Source organism: Saimiri boliviensis, chromosome 15, assembly GCF_048565385.1.
Source record: "Saimiri boliviensis isolate mSaiBol1 chromosome 15, mSaiBol1.pri, whole genome shotgun sequence".
Taxonomy (NCBI): domain Eukaryota; kingdom Metazoa; phylum Chordata; class Mammalia; order Primates; family Cebidae; genus Saimiri; species Saimiri boliviensis.
Window position 1 is genome coordinate 38309957 of NC_133463.1, and position 25251 is coordinate 38335207.

Genomic DNA, 25251 nt, shown 5'->3' on the forward strand with positions numbered 1-25251 from the left:
GAACCATACGTAAACAAAAGACCAAAGTTCTTGCCATCAGAGAGAGAGCTTATATACTTAGTGGAGAGAGAACTAATAATAAATTAGTAAAACATTACTAGTAAAAAATTAGTAAAACATGTATTGTATAAAACAACAATAAATGTAATGAAGGAAAATACAACAGGAAAGTGAGGTGAAGAGATCCAGCAGACCTGTGTGAGTGCAGTGAGGGACTTCAGTTTTAGATAGGATGGTCAGAGAATGTCTCACTTATAAGGAAAATTCTCACAGAGACCTAAATACCATTTTAAGTATCCTTTCTCTATCAAGTGTTCACAATCCCTGTTTCTGAAATGGCAGTCTATAGTAACGATGGCATGGGTTTACATTCACTGTGACAGAATGCTTTCTAAATTATTTTTACCATTGCTCTCTGCTAAACTAAGGATAAGTTGAATAGAGGCACCACCTGAATATCTATAATTTATATGACTCTCTGCCAAGGCTGTCAACAAAAGCTAGTGGAATTCATCTACAGTTTCACATGACCTTCTGAGTTTTTGCAAATTAACTATGCTTATCTTGAGGTAGAACTTTCATTTCCCCTCTTATTAGTGGCAAGTTGGGCTTGTATTCCTATCTGCAGACTGCAACATGTGTCTGTCCCATAGAGCCACTAGCCCGGCCCCGTATGTAGTGAGATTATAGCAATGGGAAGGGCCTTTGTGGGAAAAATCGGAATGTGGTCCAGGTTTTTTCACCGGATTTCCTCCCATTCTTCAGCTTGGAGAGCTTTCTGTTTCATTGTTCCATATATAGTCATGATCAGTTATTTCTTTATCAGTATCCATTTGGTGTTTATTCTAATTTCTACTAATTATTTTGGTATATACATTACAATAATTTAAGAATACTTTATTTGGAGATTTTTATGGTTTTAACACCCACTTAGAAGCCCTTGTTATATTTAGACAAAAATTCTGTTTTTTCTTTTAAGTTATTTGAATATCACTGACTTATATTTTCTGGGCAGAAAATTCTTGGTTTTCATGCCCCTGTGTATTTCTCTGTCTCAACCTTTATATGACATTGCATTTGAAAATCTGTTTCTTTTATTTACTGCATATGGATTGAAACATTATTAATCCACCCCACCTAGCACCATGAAAATTATCAAGAAAAGGTGAATAACACTTTTTTTAAATTGGTGGGAATAAGATACACGGCTAGAGCCATAGTATAGCTGATGTCCAAAGAGGAAACAATGAACAAGAGACAAAACTGTAAACAGAAATATGAACAGGAAAGTAGATTACTCGTTTCAATATAATTTTTACAATAATAACAGCCAAAAATTTTGGTACTAGTCTGTACCAGGTTCTCAGAAAGTTCTTTGTATGTACTGCAGTAGTTAATCATGCTATAAATTAGATATCAGTTTGTACTAACTCAGTGACTAGTATATTGACCAAGGTGACACAGTTGTTAGGGGACAGAACAAGAATTGCATATGAACTTAGAGCCATTAATTAAGCTCTTTCCTCCTATTTTTAAAAAAATAACAGAAGTTGGAAAAGAAGACAATGCATGATAACTAAAACAAAGTACAACTATTAAAGGCTCCTAAGACTATTTTAATATTTGGATTCATTTGCATGAAAGAAAGTTCATTGTTGTCATATTAACTGAAGTCCAAGAATCCTCGGTAGATTGTGTGTGTGTGTGTGTGTGTGTGTGTGTGTGTGTGTGTCTGCATATGAACATATGAGTATATGAGTAATTGATAAATCCTAGAAGGTCTGGTTTGGTATATACATTACAATAATTTAAGAATACTTCATTTGAAGATTGGCATGGTTTTAACACCCAGTTTACATATTATTAACAAAAGCATGTTAACCCAAAGCATGAGAAGACCCTACAATAAATCACTTATTAATATATAAGTTGTGTGAAAAGAGCAAGAAAGAAAGCAGAGAATTAAAACTGAAGTATTTTTGTGATCTATGCTTGTCTAAATAGTGGCTATATTTAACTTCCAAGTGAAATATTGCTTGTATGTACAGAAAATTTAAATAATGTGAAATTTTAATTATATTAAAATACTTTTAAAAATATTAGAACAGAGTAGTCTTTTGATTATTTTCAAATTTTCAATTAAAAAAACTATTTAGTGTCATCAGATGTATCTTTTTTGGGGTTTAGAAGGTATTTTTTTTTTGCCCTTATTAAGCATTATGGTAAAACATATTGTGCGTAGGCCATTTATTAATTCAACAATGTTATAAAAACCTGCTATTGGTCAAGCCATGTGTTCTTCACTAGAGATAAGAGTGACTAGACACTTTTTGTATAAAGTGACCTGTGCTATGACTGAGCGAAATACAGAGTATTCCCAGAGCAGATAGGAAAGGCAATTAACCCAGACTAGAATCCTCTGTGATGATTTTTTTTTTTTCAAAATAATTTTGCTTGGTTTTTGTGCATAAATATGTCATCCAAAAATACATTTAATGATGAAAGAGGGCTCTACTTTATAACTATTTGCAACAATAGGCATGGAATACAGACAGGTATGGACTCTATTTCATCCTTAGCATTGTGGGTGTGGTGATCTTGCATATATCTAAAAATGCTAGGAAGCATGCATGGCCCTAGCGCTGATCTCATATTCAAGAAGCTGACATAGCCACAAATCTGGCAGGGACTTATCTGTGCTCCCTCCATCTAGAAAGCCTTGGAGATAATGTAAAATGACAAGATTAAGTATGTTGACATTATATTTGTAATCACACTGTATGGCTTAGACATTAAAAAGTTTGCTACAAAAATTTTTGTTAACATTGTGGTCAAGTTGTGTAGCTCTTTCTTTGACTAATTTAATGTAAGACAATAATAAGTAACCAGCTTAATTTCAAAAGCGTACAGCCATAGCACCGTGAAATGCCAGGGAGGCCTACGTGCTTGCTGAGAGATGCCTTTGCTTGGTTTGCAGGACCAGTGGTTTTGGCGAGTGAGAAACAACAGGGTGATGGATGGATACCCAATGCAAATTACTTACTTCTGGAGGGGCTTGCCTCCTAGTATCGATGCAGTTTATGAAAATAGTGACGGGAATTTTGTGTTCTTTAAAGGTAAGGATGTTTTCTATATCTGGCTATGTTATATTTTAGTCATTCTGTATAGGGCCCTGTGGTGCACACAGAAGTCATTAGGTGAGATTAAATAACTAATTGATTTAATGAAATAAAGTATGTTGACTAGAAATATAATTGAAATAAAAATAATTTTCAATTTTTGTTTTATTTGTTCTGATATGGTAGTCTCATGTCAGATTTAAGAGATACTCTTTCTCTTAGAACTTTTAGATTTGACTTAAAAGTACCAAAAAATAAATTAATACATAAATAGCCGTTACTCCACTGACTAAAGGTTTGCTTTTTTGTTTGTTTGTTTGTTTGGAGTATTTGGAGTTGCTTGTGGGCTTTAAGCAATAAAATCTATTACACTCCAATTTTCACATGTAATCTCTGAAATTTTACTTGATTTAATCAGTTTATATAAACAGATTCTAGTAAACTGAGAAATAAAGGCAAGAAGAATTTAGAATTATCCACCTACCAGTATCATTAAATGTATTGTCTGTTATGTATCTGACTGCCAAATTTTAACCTCACAATTACTACCAACTGTCTGGCATGCAAGTGAGATTACCTAATGAAGTGAATTTGGTCAATTGCCTGTTATTTTATCCTCAAAACTTATTAATATTCAAAACAACTGATCTTAAATCTGTAGAGGCAAATACAGAGACAAGAGGCAGACTGAGCTGGAGGACTGAGGGAATTGTGAAGGGAATGTATTTGAGCTGAAGCTGAGAAGAACTTGAGTGTAAAAGTACATGATTGAACATATTACCCAAGAGCCTAAAGGCCTGAAAATAAGCTTATACAGAACTAGAGCCTGAAGGAAGGCAAAGCGGGATCTTAATCCCTCAAAAAGCAATTATTCCCAGAATCAAACTAAAATAATTCATAGTAATGATGAGGGTAATGAAAACATGGAATTTGGGAAACACTTGTAATATTTAAAGTAAGGCTCAAACTACCTATATAAAATTAAAGTATACACCTGGACTTTATCTTTACTGATTGTTCTTCAATTAAAGAGGCAGTTCAGTACATTAGCTATAAGAACATGATAATTCTGTGGCCATGTTGCCAACTTTAAACACTAGCTCTATGAACTAAACAACCTACTCAATTCTCTTTACCTCAGTCTCCCCATCTGAAAAAAAAAGGCGTTTGTATTATTCCCCGTCTCAGAATTATTTTGAGTACTAAATTAATTACTACATGTGAAGAGCCCGGCATGTTTAAGCCCTCAGTAAATGCCAGCTATTGTTGCTGCTGGTAAGATTGCTGCTAATTTTCTTGCCTTCCTGCTGTCTATAATAAGCATATAAAAAAAGTGAGCTTGCACCACACCACTATGGACAAAGCAAGGATACCACCTAAAGGCTGAGAATCTTAGCGACATAGTATTGGAGGGGAATTCCCCTCACCTACACCCTTCCTGGATCCCATGAGTAGTAGCAACAAAAAGAAGGGCAGGTTAAGTCCCGACAAGCCTTCCACTTGGAGACTGTCCCAGGAGGCCCTGTCTCCTCACAGGACCAGTAGTGCCTTCTGACAAAACTGCCTGAGGAGAAACTGCCACAGTCATAAATTCCTGTTCTGACAGCTCTTTATTGCCTTGGGGCCTTCTCACTTTTATTCGCTTTGCTGTGCCTCACTCTCTTGCGGCATGGCTAGCTCCTTTTCATCTTTCAACAGCCAGCATAAAAGGCTTGTCCTCCAGTGCCCTCCCTGCCCACTCTATGTAAGTACCACCTTCTAACTTGCACAAAGCATTTGTAAAAAATTGGAATTACCCATACCATTCAAATGGAAATTGCATGAGAGATGGAACTTGTTTATATTTCCCTACATGTCATTTTATTTTCAGTTTCTGAAAGTGCTGGGTGCATAGTAGGTTCTCAGTAAACATTTCAGTAAAAGCAGTATCACTGAATACTGACTTGACTCAGTATGGTGTTTCCTTTGCTATGATGCTTACGACAGCAATCACTTTGTCTTTTGTCCCAGATTTATGTCACCTCCAGAATGTTGAGCTTGTCAGTGGTCTCTTCTGGTACATTGTCAGCCTCAGGAAATGCTTACTCTTACAAATTTTGTCACTTTGAGGACCGTGCTGTGGTGGCTTTTTCCTCCAGTTGACTCTCACCACCACCATCAAATAAACCCTCTCAAAGCCCAGTGATGACCTGTAGCTCTCCATTCAATAAAGCACTGATTATTCAGACACAGTCAAGTTCTAGGTGTTCCCAGTGAGACCACACTCTTCCCTAGTCTCTACCTCACGACTGACAGGAGAGGAGTGACAGTCCCAGCACCCTGGGCTTCTGATGTGAAATGACCCCCTCCACTACCCTCACCACAACAATCACAATCAAAATATTTCTCCTTGACATGCTCTTTATGGCCCTTATCACCCTCAAAAGACCAGAAACCTACATCATTCCTCATCCTACGTTGTCACTCCAGTTTGCTCTATGGGCCATAAGGCAGTTGCTGCCCCTTTGCTAGCAGTCGATCCCCTTCCCTGCTTATGCTTTACTCATGACAAACCATCTGAAAAACTATGTATTTTAGTTGTTTATCTTTCTCACTAGAATATCAATCCCATAAAGGATAAGTATTCTTTTTTTTTTTTATACACTGTTTTTTCCCCAATATCTTAAACTGAGCTTTGACAGACTTTTTCTATAATGATAAAATAGCAAATATTTTAGGCTTTGCCACCCATATGATGTCCATTATATACCTTTCTTTATTTTGTGTTGTGTTCTAACTTTTAAAAATGTAAAAACTATTTTTATATCATGGGTTGTGCAGAAGCAGGCCATTGTCATAGTTTGTTGTCTTAAACAATACCTGGAATATTGTAAACACTTGACAAAGATTGATTGAATGAGCCAAGAATAAGATTCAAGGCCCATCCTGTATTTATAGCCCTGTACAAGTTGGTTTCAACCTCTGCAAGCCATATTAGACCATATTAGACTATTGTTACTAGTGATTTAGAAGTTATTCTTCTTTAATTTACTCTTTTATTTAGCCTCTATGCCTTACATTATTTATCTTGGTTTTCCCCTTCTCTCTCTTTACAGAGATCATCTTTTATGTATTTTTTTCTTCTAATCTGTACTAGAAAATTATGACATATTTGAGTATCTTTGTCTTTTATTCCCCTATATAACTAAAGTCTATGTTTGGATATAAATATATTTAACTATGTATTTCCTAAAGGTACTGAGTATTAACCTTGTTTTCATTTTGCATAAGAATTTGAAGGTGTAGATTCAACTATGTGTATAAATGTTCAGTTATTAAATATAACTATTGTGTTAGTAATATAAATATAAGCATAAAATCTTTCATTCATTTGAACCTTTATAAATTATAAGAAAAATAAGAAACCAGTAGATACAATTAAAAATTTATATTTTGGTGTAATTTAGATATTTTTTGAACTTTAGCCAAATTATATGTGTACATGTACATCATATGAATGGGAGTTGTCAGTACATAAATTATAAAAACATAAAAATTTCCTTTATATATGTGTCCAATTCTATATTCTGAACATAATCTTAGCTTTTTGATATGTTAAAATATGGTATATCAGAATATAATGTAATATATTATGTAATAGTATAATAAAGTGATGGATTCTGCTTCTACCCAAGATGTAATAAGAGGAATCAGATTTATCTTTCCTCCTGAAACAAATAAAAAATGGGCAAAGTATTTAAAAGCATGATTTTTGGAAACACTGGGCATCAAGAAACAGAGGACAGTGAATTCTGAGAGTCAGGAAATAAAGGGAGATGAGCCCTGAAATTGCCACAGCTTCCCATCTGAATAATTTACAGGTTGTGGCACAAGGTAGGGGAACCCAGGCAGAGCTCAGAGACTTTCTGAGTTGAGGAGACAGAGCTGAGAATTCAGGAAGAACAAGGTGACTTCAGTGAAAAGGAGACAGTAACACAGAGGAGAGAACTACACAAGAGCGAGGGCCCGGAGATTAGCAGATGGACCCCATATGTGTTGGAGAGAGTAGTGGTCAGCTCATGTCTGTAAGGAAACTGCTTAAATCTAGAAAATGAATCAATCAGTGTGAAAAAAAGGAGCAGTGCCTGACATTCAAAGAGGGCCAACAGTACCTGCTTCCCCCAACCACCTGTTCACAGGCATTGGATAGAATATTGAAAAGGGCCTTACCTCAGTAGTGGGGAATAATTATCCTAGAAATATCCCTGTTTGAATTCCACTTAGCAAATCTTCAAAATAAGACCTGACGCAATCAAATGGTTTCCAAATAACAGTCTAGAACAAAGCTCAAGAATATTTATAGGGATTCAGAGATATTGACCTAACAAGGCAAAATTCACAGTATCTTGCATATCCCCTGAGATCAGGAAGAAGACAAAGATGTTTATTTCAAGTCTGTTCAACATTGTAACAAGTTTTATCTAGTGAAATAAATAAAAATAATCCAGATTGGAAGGAAAGAAAGCTGTATTCAGACAACATGACTGATATAAAACAGTAGTAAAACTGTGTCCATGGACATAATTGTCTATGTAGAAAGAGATAGTTTTGCCTTCAACCAAAAAGCTTTCAGAAATGATAAGTGAATTTCTCAAAGTTACAAGATACAAGACTCATAAAGATGTAATTGTATTTTCTGCATATTTTTAAGAACTGTAAAGGGTCTGAGACTTTTATCTTCCTTGCAAGCTAATAAAAGCCTGTTAGCTTGCCTCAGGTTCGTGGATGTTGACAGAAAACATGAGATTCCTGAGTCAGAGCAAAGGACAGAAACCAAAAGCAGGAGCCATAGTGTAGTCATCTGTACTTGTTCCCAAAACCCCAGTCTTAAAAGTGTGATACGAGGCCGGGCACAGTGGCTTATGCCTGTAATCCCAGCACTTTGGGAGGCCGAAGTGGGCAGATCACAAGATCAGGAGATCAAGTCCAGCCTGTCTCACATAGTGAAACCCCAGCTGCCTATAGTCCCAGCTACTCAGGAGATTGAGGCAGGAGACCAGCTTGAACCCCAGAGATAGAAGTTGCGTTTGCAGTGAGCTGAGATCATGCCATTGCACTCCAGCCTGGGCAACCAAGGGAGTCTCCATCTCAAAAAAAAAAAAAAAAAAAAAAAAAAAAAAAAATGTGATACGAAAAGGAGGTGACACTTTACATGAAATTAGTTTCATTGCAAGAAAGGAATCATGAATTACAATTTTTCTGTAATTAGCGATAAGCTTGCCTAAATTTTTCACCAAAGGAAGATATTTTCTTTATCACACTAGAGAGTAAACAAACCTTGCCATTTCAGTGAAGAGAGATACTGTATCTATAATGCAAGATGATTGGGTATTCGAATATCACTGGAAATGGATTCTAGAACAAGGGCAGTTAGTGCCTCTACTTTAAAGACAAACTGAAAAGCACAAAACCTATGAAGAATTATCTCCCATCACATGCTAACAAAGGACAACCAGAAATTGAAATTTTAAAATAAAAGACCATTCACAGTTGCATTCAAAAATACCAAACACTGAGGGATCAATCTGCACAAAAAACAAAATGTATGTGACCTCTACATTGAAAACAACAAAACATTGCTAAATGAAAGTAAAGGAGGCCTAAATGACTGGACAAATATTCCTTATTCATGGGTCAGAGGGCTCAGTATTATTACAATGACATTTATCACCAGATTTATGTTTGCATTCAGGGCAGTCCCAATCAAAATACTTCCAGGCACTTTTGTAGTAATGGTCAAGATGATTCCAAAATTCATATACAAATGCAAACAGCCTAGTATAGGCAAAACCACTGTGAAAATACTGCTTGATTTTGGCTGGGTGTGGTGGCTTATGCCTATAATCCCAGTACTTTGGGAGAGGGAGGCGAGTGGATCACTTGAGGTCAGGGGTTCAAGACGAGCCTGGCCAACATGGTAAAATCCCAACTCTACTAAAAATATAAAAATAGCTGGGCATCGTGGCAGATGCCACCAATCCCAGCTACGCGGGAGGCTGAGACAAGGGAATTTCTTGAACCTGGAAGACAAATTGTTGCAGAGAGCTGAGATCATGCCCCTGCACTCCAGCCTGGGTGACAGAGCAAGACTCTGTCTCAAAAAAAAAAAAAAAAAAAAAAAAGCAAGAAAGAAAAAAGAAAATATTGCTTGACTTCAAATCTTATTTTAAAGCTATAATAATCAAGACAGTTTGGCATGGACATAAAAATAGAAAAAAGTAGATTAGTAGAACAGAGATCTGGATATAGACTGAAAACATATATGGACAAGTAATTTTTGACAAAGGTACATGTAAAACAAAACAAAACAAAACAAACCTCCAATTCATATCCTATACTATATGAAAAAATCAATATGGTCCTAACCTAAATTTAAGGGCTGAATCTATAAAACACCTAGATAAAACATAGAATATAAAAGTTTGTGACCTTGATCTGGGCAAAAATTTCTTAGATATGATGCCAAAATTACCATTTATAAAAGAAAAATTGATATATTAGACTTAATTAAAAATTTCTACTCTTCAAAATACTTTTTTAAGAGAATAAAAAGCCTCAGATTAGGGTACGTTATTTGCAAGCTTAGTATATAATGAAGGATTCTTATTCAAAATATGTAAAGAACACTCAAAACTCAATAAAAAGAAAGCAAGCAACTCAATAAAAATGAGCAAAGAGTATTGAACAAAAATTTTACCAAGGATAATAGATGGATGTCAAATAAGCTCATGAAAATATGTTTTACATTATTAGTTATTAGGGAAATGTAAACTAAAACCACAGTGAAATACCACTACACACCTGATAGAATGACTAAAATAGAAGACTGACCATACCAAGTGTTCACAAGATTATGAAGGAACTGTAACTCTTATATACTGCTGGTAGAAAGTAAAATTGTACACTCTAGAAAACATTTTGGCAGTTTTCTTTAAAAGTTAAATATACAGCTACTGTATAATCCAACCAGTTTACCCCTTGGTATTTTCCCAAGAAAAATGAAAACCTATGTGTAATCAAAGACCTCTATGTGAATATTCAAAGCAGCTATATTTGTGATAACATAAAACTGGAAATAATTCAGATATTCTCAACACATAAATGAATAAACTGTGGTATATCTATATAGTAGAAGACTTCGCAATAAAAAGGAATGAAATACTGATTCACATTACAACATGGATGAAGCTCAAAATAATTTAGCTGAAGTGAAATAATTCTGACAAAACAAGAGTTCATACTCTATTATAGCATTTGTATTAAATTCTAGAAAATGCAAACTGAGCTATAGTGACAAAAAGTGCCTAATTGGTTTCCTGAGGATAGGCAAGAGTTGAGCATTAAGAAAATTTCTCAGAATAATGAAATGTTCATTTTCTTGATTATGTCAATAATTTCATAGGTATGTACCTATGTCAAAACTTAATAAATTATACATGTTAAATTTATAGAATGTCAGTTATACCAGAATAAGACTGTTTTTTTAACAAGAAGCTTTACTAAACACATAAATTTATGCTAGAATAGATTATGCAAATATTTTATACATTTAAATATACTGATGACATGGGTAGTAGAATTTGATTCCTTAAGTATTCCAGAGCTTGTTAATTATGAATATCCAAATTAATACTATTCCAATTTTAGTGTCTTAGTTGAGGACATTGATAATCAAGTCCAATGTACCCTCCTAGCTGAGATACATCATTCCCCAGCAACTTTTCTCTCTACATTAAAGTTTTAGTATTATTGACAATAGTAGATAGAAAAAAAAAATTTTTTTTGAGACCAAGTCTTGCTCTGTTGCACAGGTTGGAGTACAGTGGTGCGATCTCAGTTCACTGCAACTTCCACCTCCCAGGTTCAAGCGATTCTCCTGCCTCAGCCTCCCAAGTAGCTGGGACTATAGGTGTGTGCTACCATGCTGGGCTAATTTTTCATATTTTCAGTAGAGACAGGGTTTCAACGTGTTAGCCAGGATGGTCTGGGTCTCCTGACATCCTGATCTGCCCACATCGGCCTCCCAAAGTGCTGGGATTATAGGCATGAGCCACCTTGCCCAGCCAATAGAAAGAAAATTTAACTCTTAGTAAAGAACTCATCCACTTACTGGAGAAATATTACAAATATTCTATCATCTCAACTTAATTTTAGATGCTACAATTTATAATGGTTATAAAGTATTCTCTAAAAAGCGTTTATCTTAGAAATGACTACCAAAAAATTTTTGATGCCCACATTTTGAATAATTTTTCACTATTATTTTATATTGTTTGTGTTTTATTTTTGCTCTGTAATTACCCATCTTATTTTTGTTTTTTAATTTATGTTTTCTCATTGTATCACATTTTTATCAGATCCCTCTAATTTTTGTGAAATCATTATAGATACAAGTAAGTAGACAAGTATTTTAGATATTTTTTTTCAGCCTCACGTGTAGACATACGTGTGTGTGGGGGTGGTATTTCCAGAATTCCAAGTGAGTATTAAGTTAGTTGTTTTTGTTTTTGTTTTTTTAAAAGAAGGTGGTGCATAATGTTTCCCTTCACTCGTTAAGTTGCTTGCTGTAAGGGCTATTATTTGGATTTGAGTGTAGATGTACAAACCACAGGCCTTTCTTATTGAAAGTTAGCCAACTTTATGGTTTGGTGTATGTGACTATCACTTAGCACCATTTATACTTGTGATGTCCGAATAGACCCCTTTATTCCTCTATTTGATATTTAGTAAGTAACAGTGAATCATTCTTCTTTATTTATGTTCACAAGGTGTTTCTTTTTTATTTAGAGAGACCTAGAAATAGAAAATGTATCACACCTTGACGAAGTAATATGCTTTTTTCCGGCAATTGAATGTACTCCGCACTTTGTGCTAGTTAGCTATCTTTCCATCATTCAGGTATATCCCATATAAAGAATAACATTTTATAAGCATAATCACCAGATGCACATTCTCAGTTACTAGGCATGTTAAGACTGAATGGTTATTAGGTAATAGTATCAAAAAAAGCTATCTTGAAAATTGAGCTGGTGCATTCGCTTTCAAGAATTGGAAACAAATTTTAAAACAAAGATCGTAGTGTTGTCAAAATCAGTAACAGTCAAAATAAAATCAAGTAGTTGAAAAGTTGTCTCAAAATTCAAATTGTTGCTATCACTTAATAACTTTGAGCAGTACTTATCACCCTGGTTGGCAGTTTCATTTCAAGAGGCACAAATCACTTATGGCATAGAAACTAAAATATATGAGGTAGAAAAGAGAATGTCAATAAAATTTATGAATAAAAATGGTGTACAGAAGCTGTGTATCAAAAGAAAGGAGTTGTCTAAAATACTTGGTGCTGGAAAATGGCAAAGAAAATTGTTTGTTAAGAAATCATTTTTATGGCTTTAATTGTTATTTTATTTCAAATAGTACTGATAAACAGGAAATTTCTTTATACTGCTCACAAAGTATTTTTCTTGAACCACTTAGAGAATATTCATGAAGTTCATTTGAGGTCAAAATACATTGTTCATTATGTAGTACAATAGGAAACCTAAAAGAAAAATTTTCCATAAATAGTGCTGTGATTACTTATTTCTTTATAGGATATAACAGAAAATTGATGTATAAAAAGTTATACTAGATTAAGAAATTTATATTTAGTAATCTTAGTATATGTGAAAATAGATATAGACCAAGTGAATAGTACTATTTTTTAAATTATAAATATTTATAGAATTTTAATATTAATGCTTTTATTGTATGTTGAAATGATCATCTAAAACAGGCGTCCCCAAACTTTTTACACAGGGGGCCAGTTCACTGTCCCTCAGACCGTTGGAAGGCTGCCACATACTGTGCTCCTCTCACCGACCACCAATGAAAGAGGTGCCCCTTCCTGAAATGCGGCGGGGGCTGGATAAATGGCCTCAGGGGGCCACATGCGGCCCACGGGCCATAATTTGGGGACGCCTGATCTAAAACATAGGTCCAAATGTTTAATATTTGAAACTTTTATTGCTAATATACCTCTACTTATTATAATGATCCAAAAACTCTATAGTATATTTTTATTATGGCTATTTTCATTTATATTTCAGACTGCAATATTTTCCTATCAGTATTACTTGTACATCTAAAAGTTTTTCTCATTTTCAAAAACTGTTATCACATCATTTTGTTTTGTTGTTGAGCCCTTTTGAGTTCCCCAGGAAGCAGACACTGAGACTAAGCTAGGAGGTTGAGAATTTGTCAGGGAAGAAGGTAAATGTATGAAAAATTAAAGGGGAGAAAGCAGGATTAGCAGTAGGTGACAAAGTCTTGGTGAACCTGATGCCAAGCTTCAGATCCAATAATGCCTCTTAGCGGGCTTGCATGCAGAGCAAAAATGGCCAGGCTTTAGTTAATACTCAGCTGTGCTCAGTCTTTGGTTGGAGGATGCTGAAGATTATAGCCTTTGCCCAGCTGATGCATCAGACCCAGACACTCAGCTGATGACAGTTTCTTTCTCTAAGGAAGATCTGAGCTGCACACATCAATGGCAACTTCACTTGCATAAGCGTTCAAAATTTTCTGCTTATTATCTAATATTATGGAATCTGGAAAACAAAATGCTGCTAGCAAAAAGTCACAGGACCTCAAGTGTTGAGCATTTATTCAAATTTCCTGAGCAACCTACCTATAAACAATATGGAAATAAAAACATATTCCAAATATTGAGCCCAAATAGAGATTAGTGTTACTTAATTATTTACTATTGGTATCATTTATTTATTTGAGTAGATGGTAAGCAAATTTGTTCAGTGAAATACTGTGTTATATAATAAGAACTATTTATTGGGGCATCCTAAAACATATTCAGCCTGCATGTGTTTGATCTCTCAGTGTTTCCAGAATTCCAGGTGAGCATTAAGTTAGCATCTTATGTACAAATTACAAAAGGGGAGCTCAGATTCATGACTTGCCCAGGATCTTACAGCTGGTTATTGGTAGAGCTGTCATCACCTCCTAGTTCTGACTTCAAAGCTATTGAATGCTCCATTAAATAACATAATCTAACAAATAAAATATATATTCTTTTTAACAATTGTTTTAATTATCTGATGTCTTCTCAAAGAATATATAAATGTTGAACATTTATATATTTTATATATGTGATCAGCCCAAAAAAACAATAATTATTGAGTATTCTATGTACAGACCTCTGTGTTATGAAAAAAATCCAATCATTAAGGACTTTGTTTTCTGATCCTTTCTGTAAAAGACTACATAGTAAATACTTTCAGCTTTGTGGACCATATGAACTCTGTCATTAACTACTAAACTCTTTCATTGCAGGGTAAAAGCTGCCATAGGCAGCGTGTAACTAAGTAGGTGTGGCTGTTTGCTGGTAAGGTGTTATTTACAAAAACAGGTAGCAGCTAGTGGTCCTCATTTACTGACCACTGTTGTAATAGAAGACATAAAATATAAATGTATGAATAGTTTTGAGGAGACAAAAATACAGTTGATTTTTTGTAATTTCTTTAGTATTAAGGCACAAAAGATATCTGATTACTCAGGATACAATGAACAAGCATGAGGCGGATACAGTGGGTTAATTAATAAACATTCCCATTAAAAATGTTATGTGATTAGTTGATACAGGAGGCAGGAAGCAGGGAATCATGAGCAATTCTGAAAGCCAGAGTGTAACTTGTTCTGTTCTGAGAATCCATTTTGGATAGTAAGATAAGCACTGAATCAAGAGACCTGGACCACAGTGCAAAACCTATTAGCACCTGGCAGTATGGTTTTAGACACACCATTTCTTTGACCTGGGAAATCAACGAATGTCTTAGGCTGGATTCACAGCCACTTTTCTGATCCAGTACCTCTGAACAATGTAGTTCACTACCACCATTAACAGTGGCTCAATTCAAGGGGATTAAAAAGCAGGTAGAAATCTTAACCTCCAAAGTAAGGATTGTCCTTCTGAGGAGTGGGGAGCGGGGAGGTAATTAGATACTGCATGTTTCCTGATCGAAACAGCATTTGGTTTAAAAATTTGGGGGGGATTATTTGTTTACTGTCTATCTTCTCTGCTAATCTGTTTCACAAGGACAGGAACCTTTTGTGTTGCCTTCATCAGTGTTTCTACAGCACCTAATTGAGTGATGGACTGTAATAGGCTCTTAATAAACAGACATTGAATAGAATAGATGGATGAATAGATGGAATAGATGGATGATTGAATATCATCTATCCATTGAATAGATGGATGGATAGTTGAATATCATTGAAAAACCACTGCAGTAGATGATCTATAAAGTCCTCTCCAACTCTAAATATTTTTGAAGCTATTCTTCTATTTGTAAAACCTTTTGGCCTTTAATTCTAACTTGTTGATATTTTCCTCTGCATTCTGCCAAGTACGATGTCTGTAAGAACTAGTTTTTTCCACTTGCTCCAGAATATGTCAAACTCATATGAAATCCAGGGCATACTTACATTCTGCCAAAAAGGCAATATTTTCCTTCAGAACCAGACTGTCTGATGGTAGGGGAGTTAAAAAACCACCTGTCATATGTACAGTAAAAAGAGTCTAACATAAATCTTACATAGTTTACTGAAAAACTAAAAAGTAGAAACAAAGTCATTTCAGTTTTTTCATATGAAAATCTTAACTCATCAAGATACAAAAGGAATTAAATAGTTGTATTTCCTCAATAAACACTCAGAAAATAAATGTTATCATTCATAATTAATATTGAGTTATTTCCTTGAATTCTATGCCACAAATACTCAGCAGGCAAGGTGGTGTTTCTTAATTTTGTGTGAATAACTGCTGGAATTCTGTTATGTAACATTACAGCAAATGTTTGCTGATAAGCTATTTTGCTTTGTTTTCATAAAGGGAATATAAATGCTTTTTTCCTAGCAGTTTAAAAATAAAAAAGCTAATCGAGCTCTTTTTTACAAAGGACTTGATCATTAAAAAGTGAAAGTGAAAGACTGATTATTTTTCCCTTTCGTTTATGGAAAATACTAGACCAACAATAGAGGAAAGTATTTTCAAAGCATAGTTTTTAAAAACAGCAGCAACAACAGTTTTTTGAGTAGAATAATAACAATTTTCTAGAAGAACTATAATTCCTTTTCTTTTTTCACACATTATCCTCTACTAAGACACTGGGACTATTATATAAACTAAACTTCTGTGAACTATTTCCCCTGCTCTGTATACCAAGGCATCTTGGTTATTGTTGAGCCTAGTGTCATTACTGAAAAAAGCCTGAAAGAAATTTTCATGCAAATGATAATCAAGTTTAGGACTGCAAAAGGAAGCGATCGAAAGCATACTAGAGTGCTTCTGCTTGAAAGGGACAACCAACTGGATTGAGTTGATACAAGATGTACCCTAAATAGCTAGCATGAGAGGTATAGAAAATGTGCACTCCTTCCTGATTAAAAAGGAGATGAAAGGAAAGGGTGCAGTAGGTCACTGAGGTATAGGCCAACAGAAAAGGCCTTTCTTTCTCTTTCTTCTATTGTTTTAAGACTTTCTATTTTAAATACCTCAGAGATTTGACTAAAATATAGAGCATGCTGTGAAACAGCTCTCTGGATTTTCCAACTCACTGACACTGGCAAGGAAGCCATCTGGGCCTTTGGGGTTAGCGTGTGTGTGTGTGTGTGTGTAATATTCAGATTAAACAAGGGCTCAGGATAAGTTTGCATTTCTATGACTGTATTTCCCAACACTTGGTTAAACATAATCACTTAAACGGTTTATCAGCACAATACCAGGGCATACCTTATATTTTCTCATACTTGCTAGTGATTATAAAATTTATTTTTATTGCTATACTAATAAGATTCCAGGCTAATGCCCACAATGTTATTTATGTAGCCTCTATTGTAGCCTTTATTGTGCCTTGTTAGATTTTTTTTTATCCTGTATTTGATTAGTCGTGTAATATTAAACATGGCTCTTTGCATCGGTAAGCATTTATTAAGCACCTACCTTCTAAGCCTATATATAAGGTGCTGCAGGAAAATAATGTGTTCAATGTAGCGTTTTTCCTCAAGTTACTCACAGCCTAGAGTGGGTGGCAGGCTTGTGATTCATCAAAATACAATGTACTAAGTAATAAGATTAAGGTAAATGCCAGTACTCTGACAATGTAAGATGCCCACCATACTCGGATAGGAAACGCTTTTAAGAGAAATCATGCTAAACTACGTTTTGAAAGTGTCATCCTAGTTTTCCATAAATGGAGCTAAGTGAAATGTAGATGAGATAAGAGACTCATACTGAAAGGAACCTTGAAATGACATATAATGAATTTGGATTTTATCCTGAATTCAGTGAGAAACCACTGAAAATTTTAAACAAAAGAGAACAAAAATCAAGTATGCATTTTCAAGAAATTCCTGTATTGACTTTGTTGGGGATAGATAAAAGGGAAACAGACTAGAGACAGGTAAACAGGAAAGGAAACTGTTGAAATAAACTAGGAAATAAACAGATTCCTCTGAAGTCTCATGGTTGGAAGACAGCATGGTACCACTGGCTAAAGCCAAAATTCTGGCCAACAGGCTTGGGCTCAGATGCACCTTACAACTTACATGATGCTTGAGTGTACATGATTTTAGGTTGCACAGCCTCATTCAGTTAAAATAAAAAATAAACCCAGTAAGGTTAGTTGAGCTTATGGGGAACTTATGGTAAGGAGTGGGTGTGTAACAGGAACTCAGACAGCCAGGAACTTGCCGCACTTGCCTGCTGGCCCCTCTCTCATTCATAGCTTTGCTCTTTGTGATGCTTTTGTCGTCTTCTTCTCTTTTCTCTTTTAGTCCATCTCATCTATTCAATTTCTACCTTCTCATAATATCCACTTTCTCTGGCCATCTTGGCTTCTCAGGCTTCATATTATATAAAAAATACTTCCCTCTGCTGAGAGGGACAGTCTCTCAGTATTCTCTGGATCATCTTCCCAAGATAGAGACGAGGATAGTTCTGCTTATCTCTGCTTATCATCAGATGAAGCCATGTCTCCACAGCTTACTCTGCAGCACAGCATTTTGAGTGGTTCTAGTCTTACAGTGATAGTAGAGAGAGTGGATGTGGAGAACAATGACACCTACCTTACAGCTTGTGGACAAAGCAATTACCTTTAGAAGGGATGATGGAAGGAATGATAGAAAGGACCATCGGTAAAAAGAACAGACTTCAAAGGACTGTTATAAGTGAGAGTTGGGAACTGGAATCAGCTGGATGTCATGATCCATTCAATATGGAAAATAATGAACAGGGAGGTTTCTAATGTCAGCCACAGAATAACTCATATTCCACCTACCCAAAGAGGGAAAATAAAGTTTTCAGATGAGTTCAAATTTGGATTTTGTAGAAAATCCTATCAGATAACTATAGATACTAGTTGACTTTCAAGAGATATTTGGACCAGAGATAGTCATTTATGATTACGCTTTTTTCTTTTTGGCTTCTGATGTTTTCTTTTACTTTTGTCTTCAATACTGCCTCTTTTTTCTCCTCATGTGTCTCCTCCTCTTTCTTCCTTTATGTGATCTTTTCTAATGGACACAGATTTCTAGAAATCCAGTTCTGGTTTCTCTTTATCTTCTGTATATACTCTTCTCAGGATAATCTCAACACATCCTAAATTTATAAATGCCACATTTATACTTGTATCTTACAAACTTATTTTCAAACTGAAATACCCGGTTGCCCACATAACTTCTTTATGTAGATATTTCACTGACATCTCAGACTCTTGATTTAAGTTTCCAACAGCCCACCCACCTTTAGTCTTCATTGTCTTATTAAATAGCACTGTTATTCACTTATCTACACAAGCCAGAACTTGAGGACCATTCTTGATATTATCTTTATCTTATTTCTCTCAGCAATGCCTATCAATTCCATCTCCAAAATATGTCATGACTTCATTTTCTCCTTTCCACCTCTATTACAGCTGTATTGGTCCAAACCACTGTCTAAGAATTTTTTTATTTAACTATTCAATAACTTAATATTTCATTTAGAATAAAGTTCAAGTCCTACAGGATTACATGATCCTCACCTCTATTATTATACATTCCTATCATACTCTATTCTAGGTGTACAACAAGCCTCTTCCCATTATGGAATTTATTCTTCAGGTTTCCTTTACCTTAAACAATCTTCAGTGGTCTGGCTCCTTTGAATTATGTCACAATTGAATAAAGGGATTTTTCCTGTGTCTAATACAAAGTAACCCCGATCCCATCACTGTCACCTTAATAACATTTTTTTTTCTCTATTTGTATAGCACTTTGCTCTCTGGAGTTTGAATTTATTTATCTGTTTGATTCAAGTTAATATTTCCATAATCACTCACTGAAATCTAAGCTTCATGAGATAGAGATGCTGCCCTTCTGGTTTACTTCTCTATCTGTAGTGCCTACAACAGTGCCTGGTATATGTACTAAGTAATTGTTGAGTGAATGATTCAATTAATTCTTGCCAAAGACTCTTAATGGGTCCTTTCATTTTCATTCTTCCCTTTATAATACATTTTTCACCAAAAATCATCATTTTAAAATATAAAATCAATCACAACCCAATAAAAATTTAATCTCCTTGATGGCCTTTAGTACACTCAAAATAAGATTCCAATGCATTATGTTGATTTTCAATGTTTTTGTACTTGCTTATTACAAATTACTGATCTTCTTTCAATTTGTTGATCATCCCAAACTGTCTTCTGCTCTGAATGCACTTCCCAATATTCTTTGCATATTTATTACCTTCTCTTTCTTTAGATTTTGGTGTATTTCTTCAGAGAGGTCTTCCCTGACCTTTTTACTTAAAGTAAGTTCTCTTTATTTTTTTTCTCAACTTTTTTTTTTTTTTCCTAGCCTTCACTAGTTTTTCAATTACTACAGTTATATATTGGCATATTTGGTTTTCATCTGCCTCTTCTGCTGTCACGTAGGATAATCAGGGTAGCAATCAGGTCTGTCTTAATCCTCTTCGGTATCCTTAGTACCTGCCATGATACTTGAGATACTTGAAGATGCTCAATAAATGTTGTTTTAACTGAAATGATATCAGATGGTGGTAGAAGGTCTTGGAGTAAATGAGATTACCCATGGTTACAAACTAGAAGAAATTCCTAACTAAATCTAGCCTAAAGATGTGTGGGTCTTATTTGCTTGTTTTGTGTTAAAACAGCACATTGTTTAAATGTTTTGGAATACCCTTAGGTATTATATGAAAGGTACAGTTTATCATAGTTCTCATCTATGGATGGTTTTGGAATATTGTAGAAAGGACATCGGGACACATTTCTTTGCCAGATATTAACCCCAGGAGATACTAGAGATCCAAGAGGTTGCTGGATTGTAGAATGATTCAGGAGGCCCAGAAGAGGACTTGGGAAGGAAGGAAACACATCTTTAGGATAATGGATATTTACTGACTTTTATGGAACTATCTCAGTATTTGTGGAGATACTGCACTACTACTAGCATCCCTAACTTAGCCCTTGTAGTTATTTGAGTTTCTGACCCCTCCTTATTTGGGATAAAAGAGAAGACAGCAAATAACAGAGTCTTAGGAAACATCAAGGGCTGAGTAAAATATAGTAAGCCCAGAAAGGAGCAGCTAGAGAACAAACAAATCAAAAGAAAATGGTTTTCTAGTAGCTCAGGGAGGAAAGTACTTAAGATGGTCAATTGTGTCAATAGATAAGGATGGAGAATTGTTTAGCTGGAGGGCATTGGTGACTCCAGAACTAAAAGCTTCAGTGGACTGAAACTTGATAGGCATACCAGAAAGTGAAATGGTGGGTGCAGTTGGCCAGGTGCACAGGGAAGGCATGAGGAAGTATGCTGTCTGTAGAGAATTGTGAAACAGCAGTGAAACTGACTAAAGCCTGTTTGCTGTTTAGTATCATCATGCCATGCTCCAGAAATTCCAAACACAGTTAAGGTTAAAATTTTTCTCCCCTCTGTTACCACTCTTAAAGACTCTTAAAGACAGGAACAGAGTTTAACAGTTAGAAGAGGGCATGGGGTCAAGGGAGGATGAATTTATAAGACTAGGGAGTCTTGTGAATGTTTATATAATGAAAGGACCAGCCCAGAGGAAGTGTTTCAGTTGAGTAGAGGTTATAATCGTGAAGCCAATCTGAGGGCATACCCATTTCTCAAAATACAGGAATGATTTAGCCTTTAAAAACAAGTAGGACCTCTAAATTTTAGGGGAAGAATCCTTCATCCTTAACTCAGAACTGTTTATTTATGGCAAAGTTATAGATGTATTTCATTTTTTAAATTCACTCCCAAAATTTTGGTTTTATTATTATATTAATAAGTTGTTTTCATTATATCCACTTAGGAATGATATTTCAAAAATAACACTAATATTCTAACTTATTTCAAGGATTTTATATAATATATTTAATATATATTTAGAGTAATAATTTTAAATGTATAATATACATTTAATATAATGAGTTTAAATGTATTATGTTAATAGATATATTCTAATTTCTGACATTAAATTAATATATTCTGCATTTACACTTATTTCATACAGGTAACAAATATTGGGTATTCAAGGACACAACTCTTCAACCTGGTTACCCTCATGACTTGATAACCCTTGGAAGTGGAATTCCCCCTCATGGTATTGATTCAGCCATTTGGTGGGAGGACGTTGGGAAAACCTATTTCTTCAAGGGAGACAGGTCAGTATACACTTATCATGAGAAAAACAGTTAATTGACTAGTGTTTAGAAAGCCAGCATTTCTAAACTATCAGAGGCATGAGCTATTGATGAATTTTGGTGGATTTAACGCAGGAGTTGATGCAATTAAAATTTTTTTTTATATTTCAAATAGTATTTAAGATAAATCTTCCTCTAATATATTCAGCTAATGTGATTTTTTTATGAATGTGTATACCTAGCATATGTTTTTTTTTTTCATTTCCCCATAATTGCAACATGCTCAAAATACGGTGTAGGCAGTGTATATATGTATCCTTGCAATGCATTTTTTGGGGAATTTTACTGATTTTGTTTAAAAAAATACTTTTCAGCACAGGATTTTTGTGTTTTCATACTCAAAGTTAAAGTTTTATACTTTGTATACAATAAATTGTGAAGACTTCCGAAGAATTTCAGTTTAGTCATAGATTCTATTTCTTAAGAAGCCATTTAGTTAGACACCATAGTCAAACTGTTACTAGGCTAAATACTTTTAGCTTGAAGCATAATATTTTTTTCCCAGGTATTTTATTTTTATTTTCCTCTTTTTTTTTCCTTTTATGATATTACTCATAGAGTTCACAAAATGAAAGTTGTAGTCTTAAACTTAAAAAAGGACCAGGCGCATTGGTTCATGCCTGAAATCCCAGCACTTTGTGAGGCTGAGGTGGGTGGATCACTTAAGGTCAGGAGTTCGAGACCAGCCTGGCCAACATGGAGAATCCCCGTCTCTACTAAAAATACAAAACTTAGCCAGGTGTGGTGGCATACACCTGTAATTCCAGCTACTTGGGAGGCTGCGGCATGAGAATCACTTGAACTAGGGAGGCAAAGGCTGCAGTGAGCTGAAATTGTATCACTGTACTCCAATCTGGCCAACAGAGTGAGACCCTGTCTCAAAAACAAAAATAAAACAAAAAACCTTACAGTAGCTATGAGGCAGATATAAGCCTATCCCTGCCTAATTGTTAACAGATATTACAAATTAAGTTGAAGCCTATGTTTTTTATTAATTTAAATAAATATTAAATAGAAAAATATCAAAAATCAAATTTTAATTACCCTATCACTAGCTAGCTCACAATGAGAACTTCGTAAGCAGTCTTTATTGGTTTGTAGGACTTCAATCTGCCATTGTTCTACCATTTATGCATACATTTTTAAAAAGATACACACATATAAAATACAGTCTTTAATGTCCAACATGCCAGTATTGAGTTTGCCATATTATCTTAGCATAAATTAACCCTACGCAAAGTCTCCAAATCTAAGAGAAAAGTAAGTAAGGTTATAAACCTTGTTTATTTGGAAATTTACAATTTTTAATAGCAAATAGTTTCAAACATTGAGCTTTATGTGTGAACAAAAGATCCTATAATTGGTTTCCATGAATACGAAGGTACACTTTTAAATTTATTCTTTGACTAACTTTATATGCAATATTCCTATATTTTTCCATAGCAAAGTGCTCATAGATATTAATTAATTATAATAAGGCTAGGCTGTGCTAAAATATTTCTTACTAAATCACAAATTAAAGAGATATACCAAACAAAAATTCGATTAAAAGAGAAGATGCTACTTAAAGCCACAAAAAGAATAATAAAGAATAATGACTCTTAACAGGATGTCAATGTAATAGGGAATGAAATGGGAAGAACTTCATTGCCACTGCATAGTGACCACTAATAAAAATAATTCTACAGACTTATAATATATTCTTTAAAATGGTATAACCCTTAAGGTTGTTAAATTTATCAGCTGCTTTTAAATGTACCCATGCTGGACTCAGTACTATACAGAGTTGCACGTTTTTTCTTTTTCTCAAAAAAGGGCAGAAATTAAAGGCTGAGGAGATATTTTGAAGAAGTTAGCTTATACAGGACAGAAAATGGAAGCTTAGTTTTATGTAACAGTTTTAATTAGTTTCATAGATGATAATAAAAATGGCCATTTCATTATCAGATAGCTCTTTTTCCCACAAATGTAGGGATTATATTTAAAATGTTTCCACTCTCTAAATTTAGTTCTTATTGGAACATTTAAGTTTAAAGAGTAAACATGAAGTCCCTCAAATTTGTGAAATCAGTGGAGATTAGATGCCAAAATTTAGAAGAAAAAAGACTATAGCAAATGGGAAAAGGGTTTTTAGTTCATTTACTCCGTGCTTGAAAAGCTGCATGACAAATACGGCAAATGTGTAGAAATGCCTTTATTACTTTTAAGTTCTATATAAACAACTACAGTTTTATAGGTTTTAAGAAATTGAAAGCAGGATTTAAACTAATTTGCATGTGTGTGATCTTATGTAAGATGTCACGAGTTATAGATGTTTTATAAACAGATTACTCTATAGTTGTATAATTACATATTTCCAGAGTCAACAGCATTTATCAATAAATTTATTCTAGTTTTAAAAGTAGATGAAAAGACATTAAACTCTCTAACTGAAGCATAGAAACAACAATTTAGTTGTCACTTTTATATGAAAATTTATTTTTCATTATTTCTCCTCTCTTTACCAACTACCATTTTTCTGCTTACAAAAAAGCAAAAAGTTATGTCAACAGTTTTCTATTTCTCTAATACTAAGAGCAAAAAGGATTTTTATATCTAGAATCGTTATAAAAGATTCAGGTCCTTAAAGAGATCAGGTAAATAACGGCTGTAATTCAGGTGAGTAATGGCTGTACCTGTGTAAAGCAGTACATTTAAGGCAATAGCGAATAACGAGTACTCCTGTGAGCCAGAAAGTGCAAAAACTCTAGAAAAGCATTCAAAATCCAGTTCACTTCAAATAATCTACTAGGCAAACAAAGCACATCTTTAAATTAGATGCTGTCATACATCAGCCCTGAATGTGGTTCACTTCCTATCAAAATGTAGATACCCTCAATTGCAGCCCAAGGGTACCCTTCCCTCTCCACTAAACTGCCTGTTACAGTATGAACATGAGGCAGCCCATTCTATCCTCAGTAGCTTTAATGCCTGCCTGCTTCCTTAAGATTTCTGCACCTGTCCTACCCTAGCATTCATTTAATTGATTCAAACATGCATTTTGGAACACAAAATATGTGACATGTACTAGGTAATGAAGATGGAGTAGTAGAAAAAAAGACCACAGAGCTCCTGCTTTCATGATACTTAGACTGTGTTGGAGGAGACAAATAAAAAACAGTAAACAAATAAATAACCTTGGTAATTTTCACAGTGAGAAATGCTACAAAGAACTAAAATAAGGTGTTGCTGCGAGAGAGACTCCTGGTGGTAAGGACAGGTTGAGACTTAGTGTTGACCTGGAAGAAGGCCTCACTTGTGAAGGGGACACCTGAGTGGAGACTTAGCCATAG

At 34.6% G+C, this 25251-nt stretch overlaps 1 protein-coding gene across 1 annotated transcript in view; it reads left to right on the forward strand.

Moving 5' to 3' along the window:
• The window catches only part of MMP16 (matrix metallopeptidase 16), a 273362-nt gene that overhangs the window by 227886 nt on the left and 20225 nt on the right, over positions 1–25251 (forward strand). The window contains exons 7-8 of the mRNA XM_003940505.4: positions 2978–3116; positions 21730–21880. Coding sequence (XP_003940554.1) covers positions 2978–3116; positions 21730–21880 — 290 coding nt within the window. The remainder of the gene's footprint in view (positions 1–2977; positions 3117–21729; positions 21881–25251) is intronic.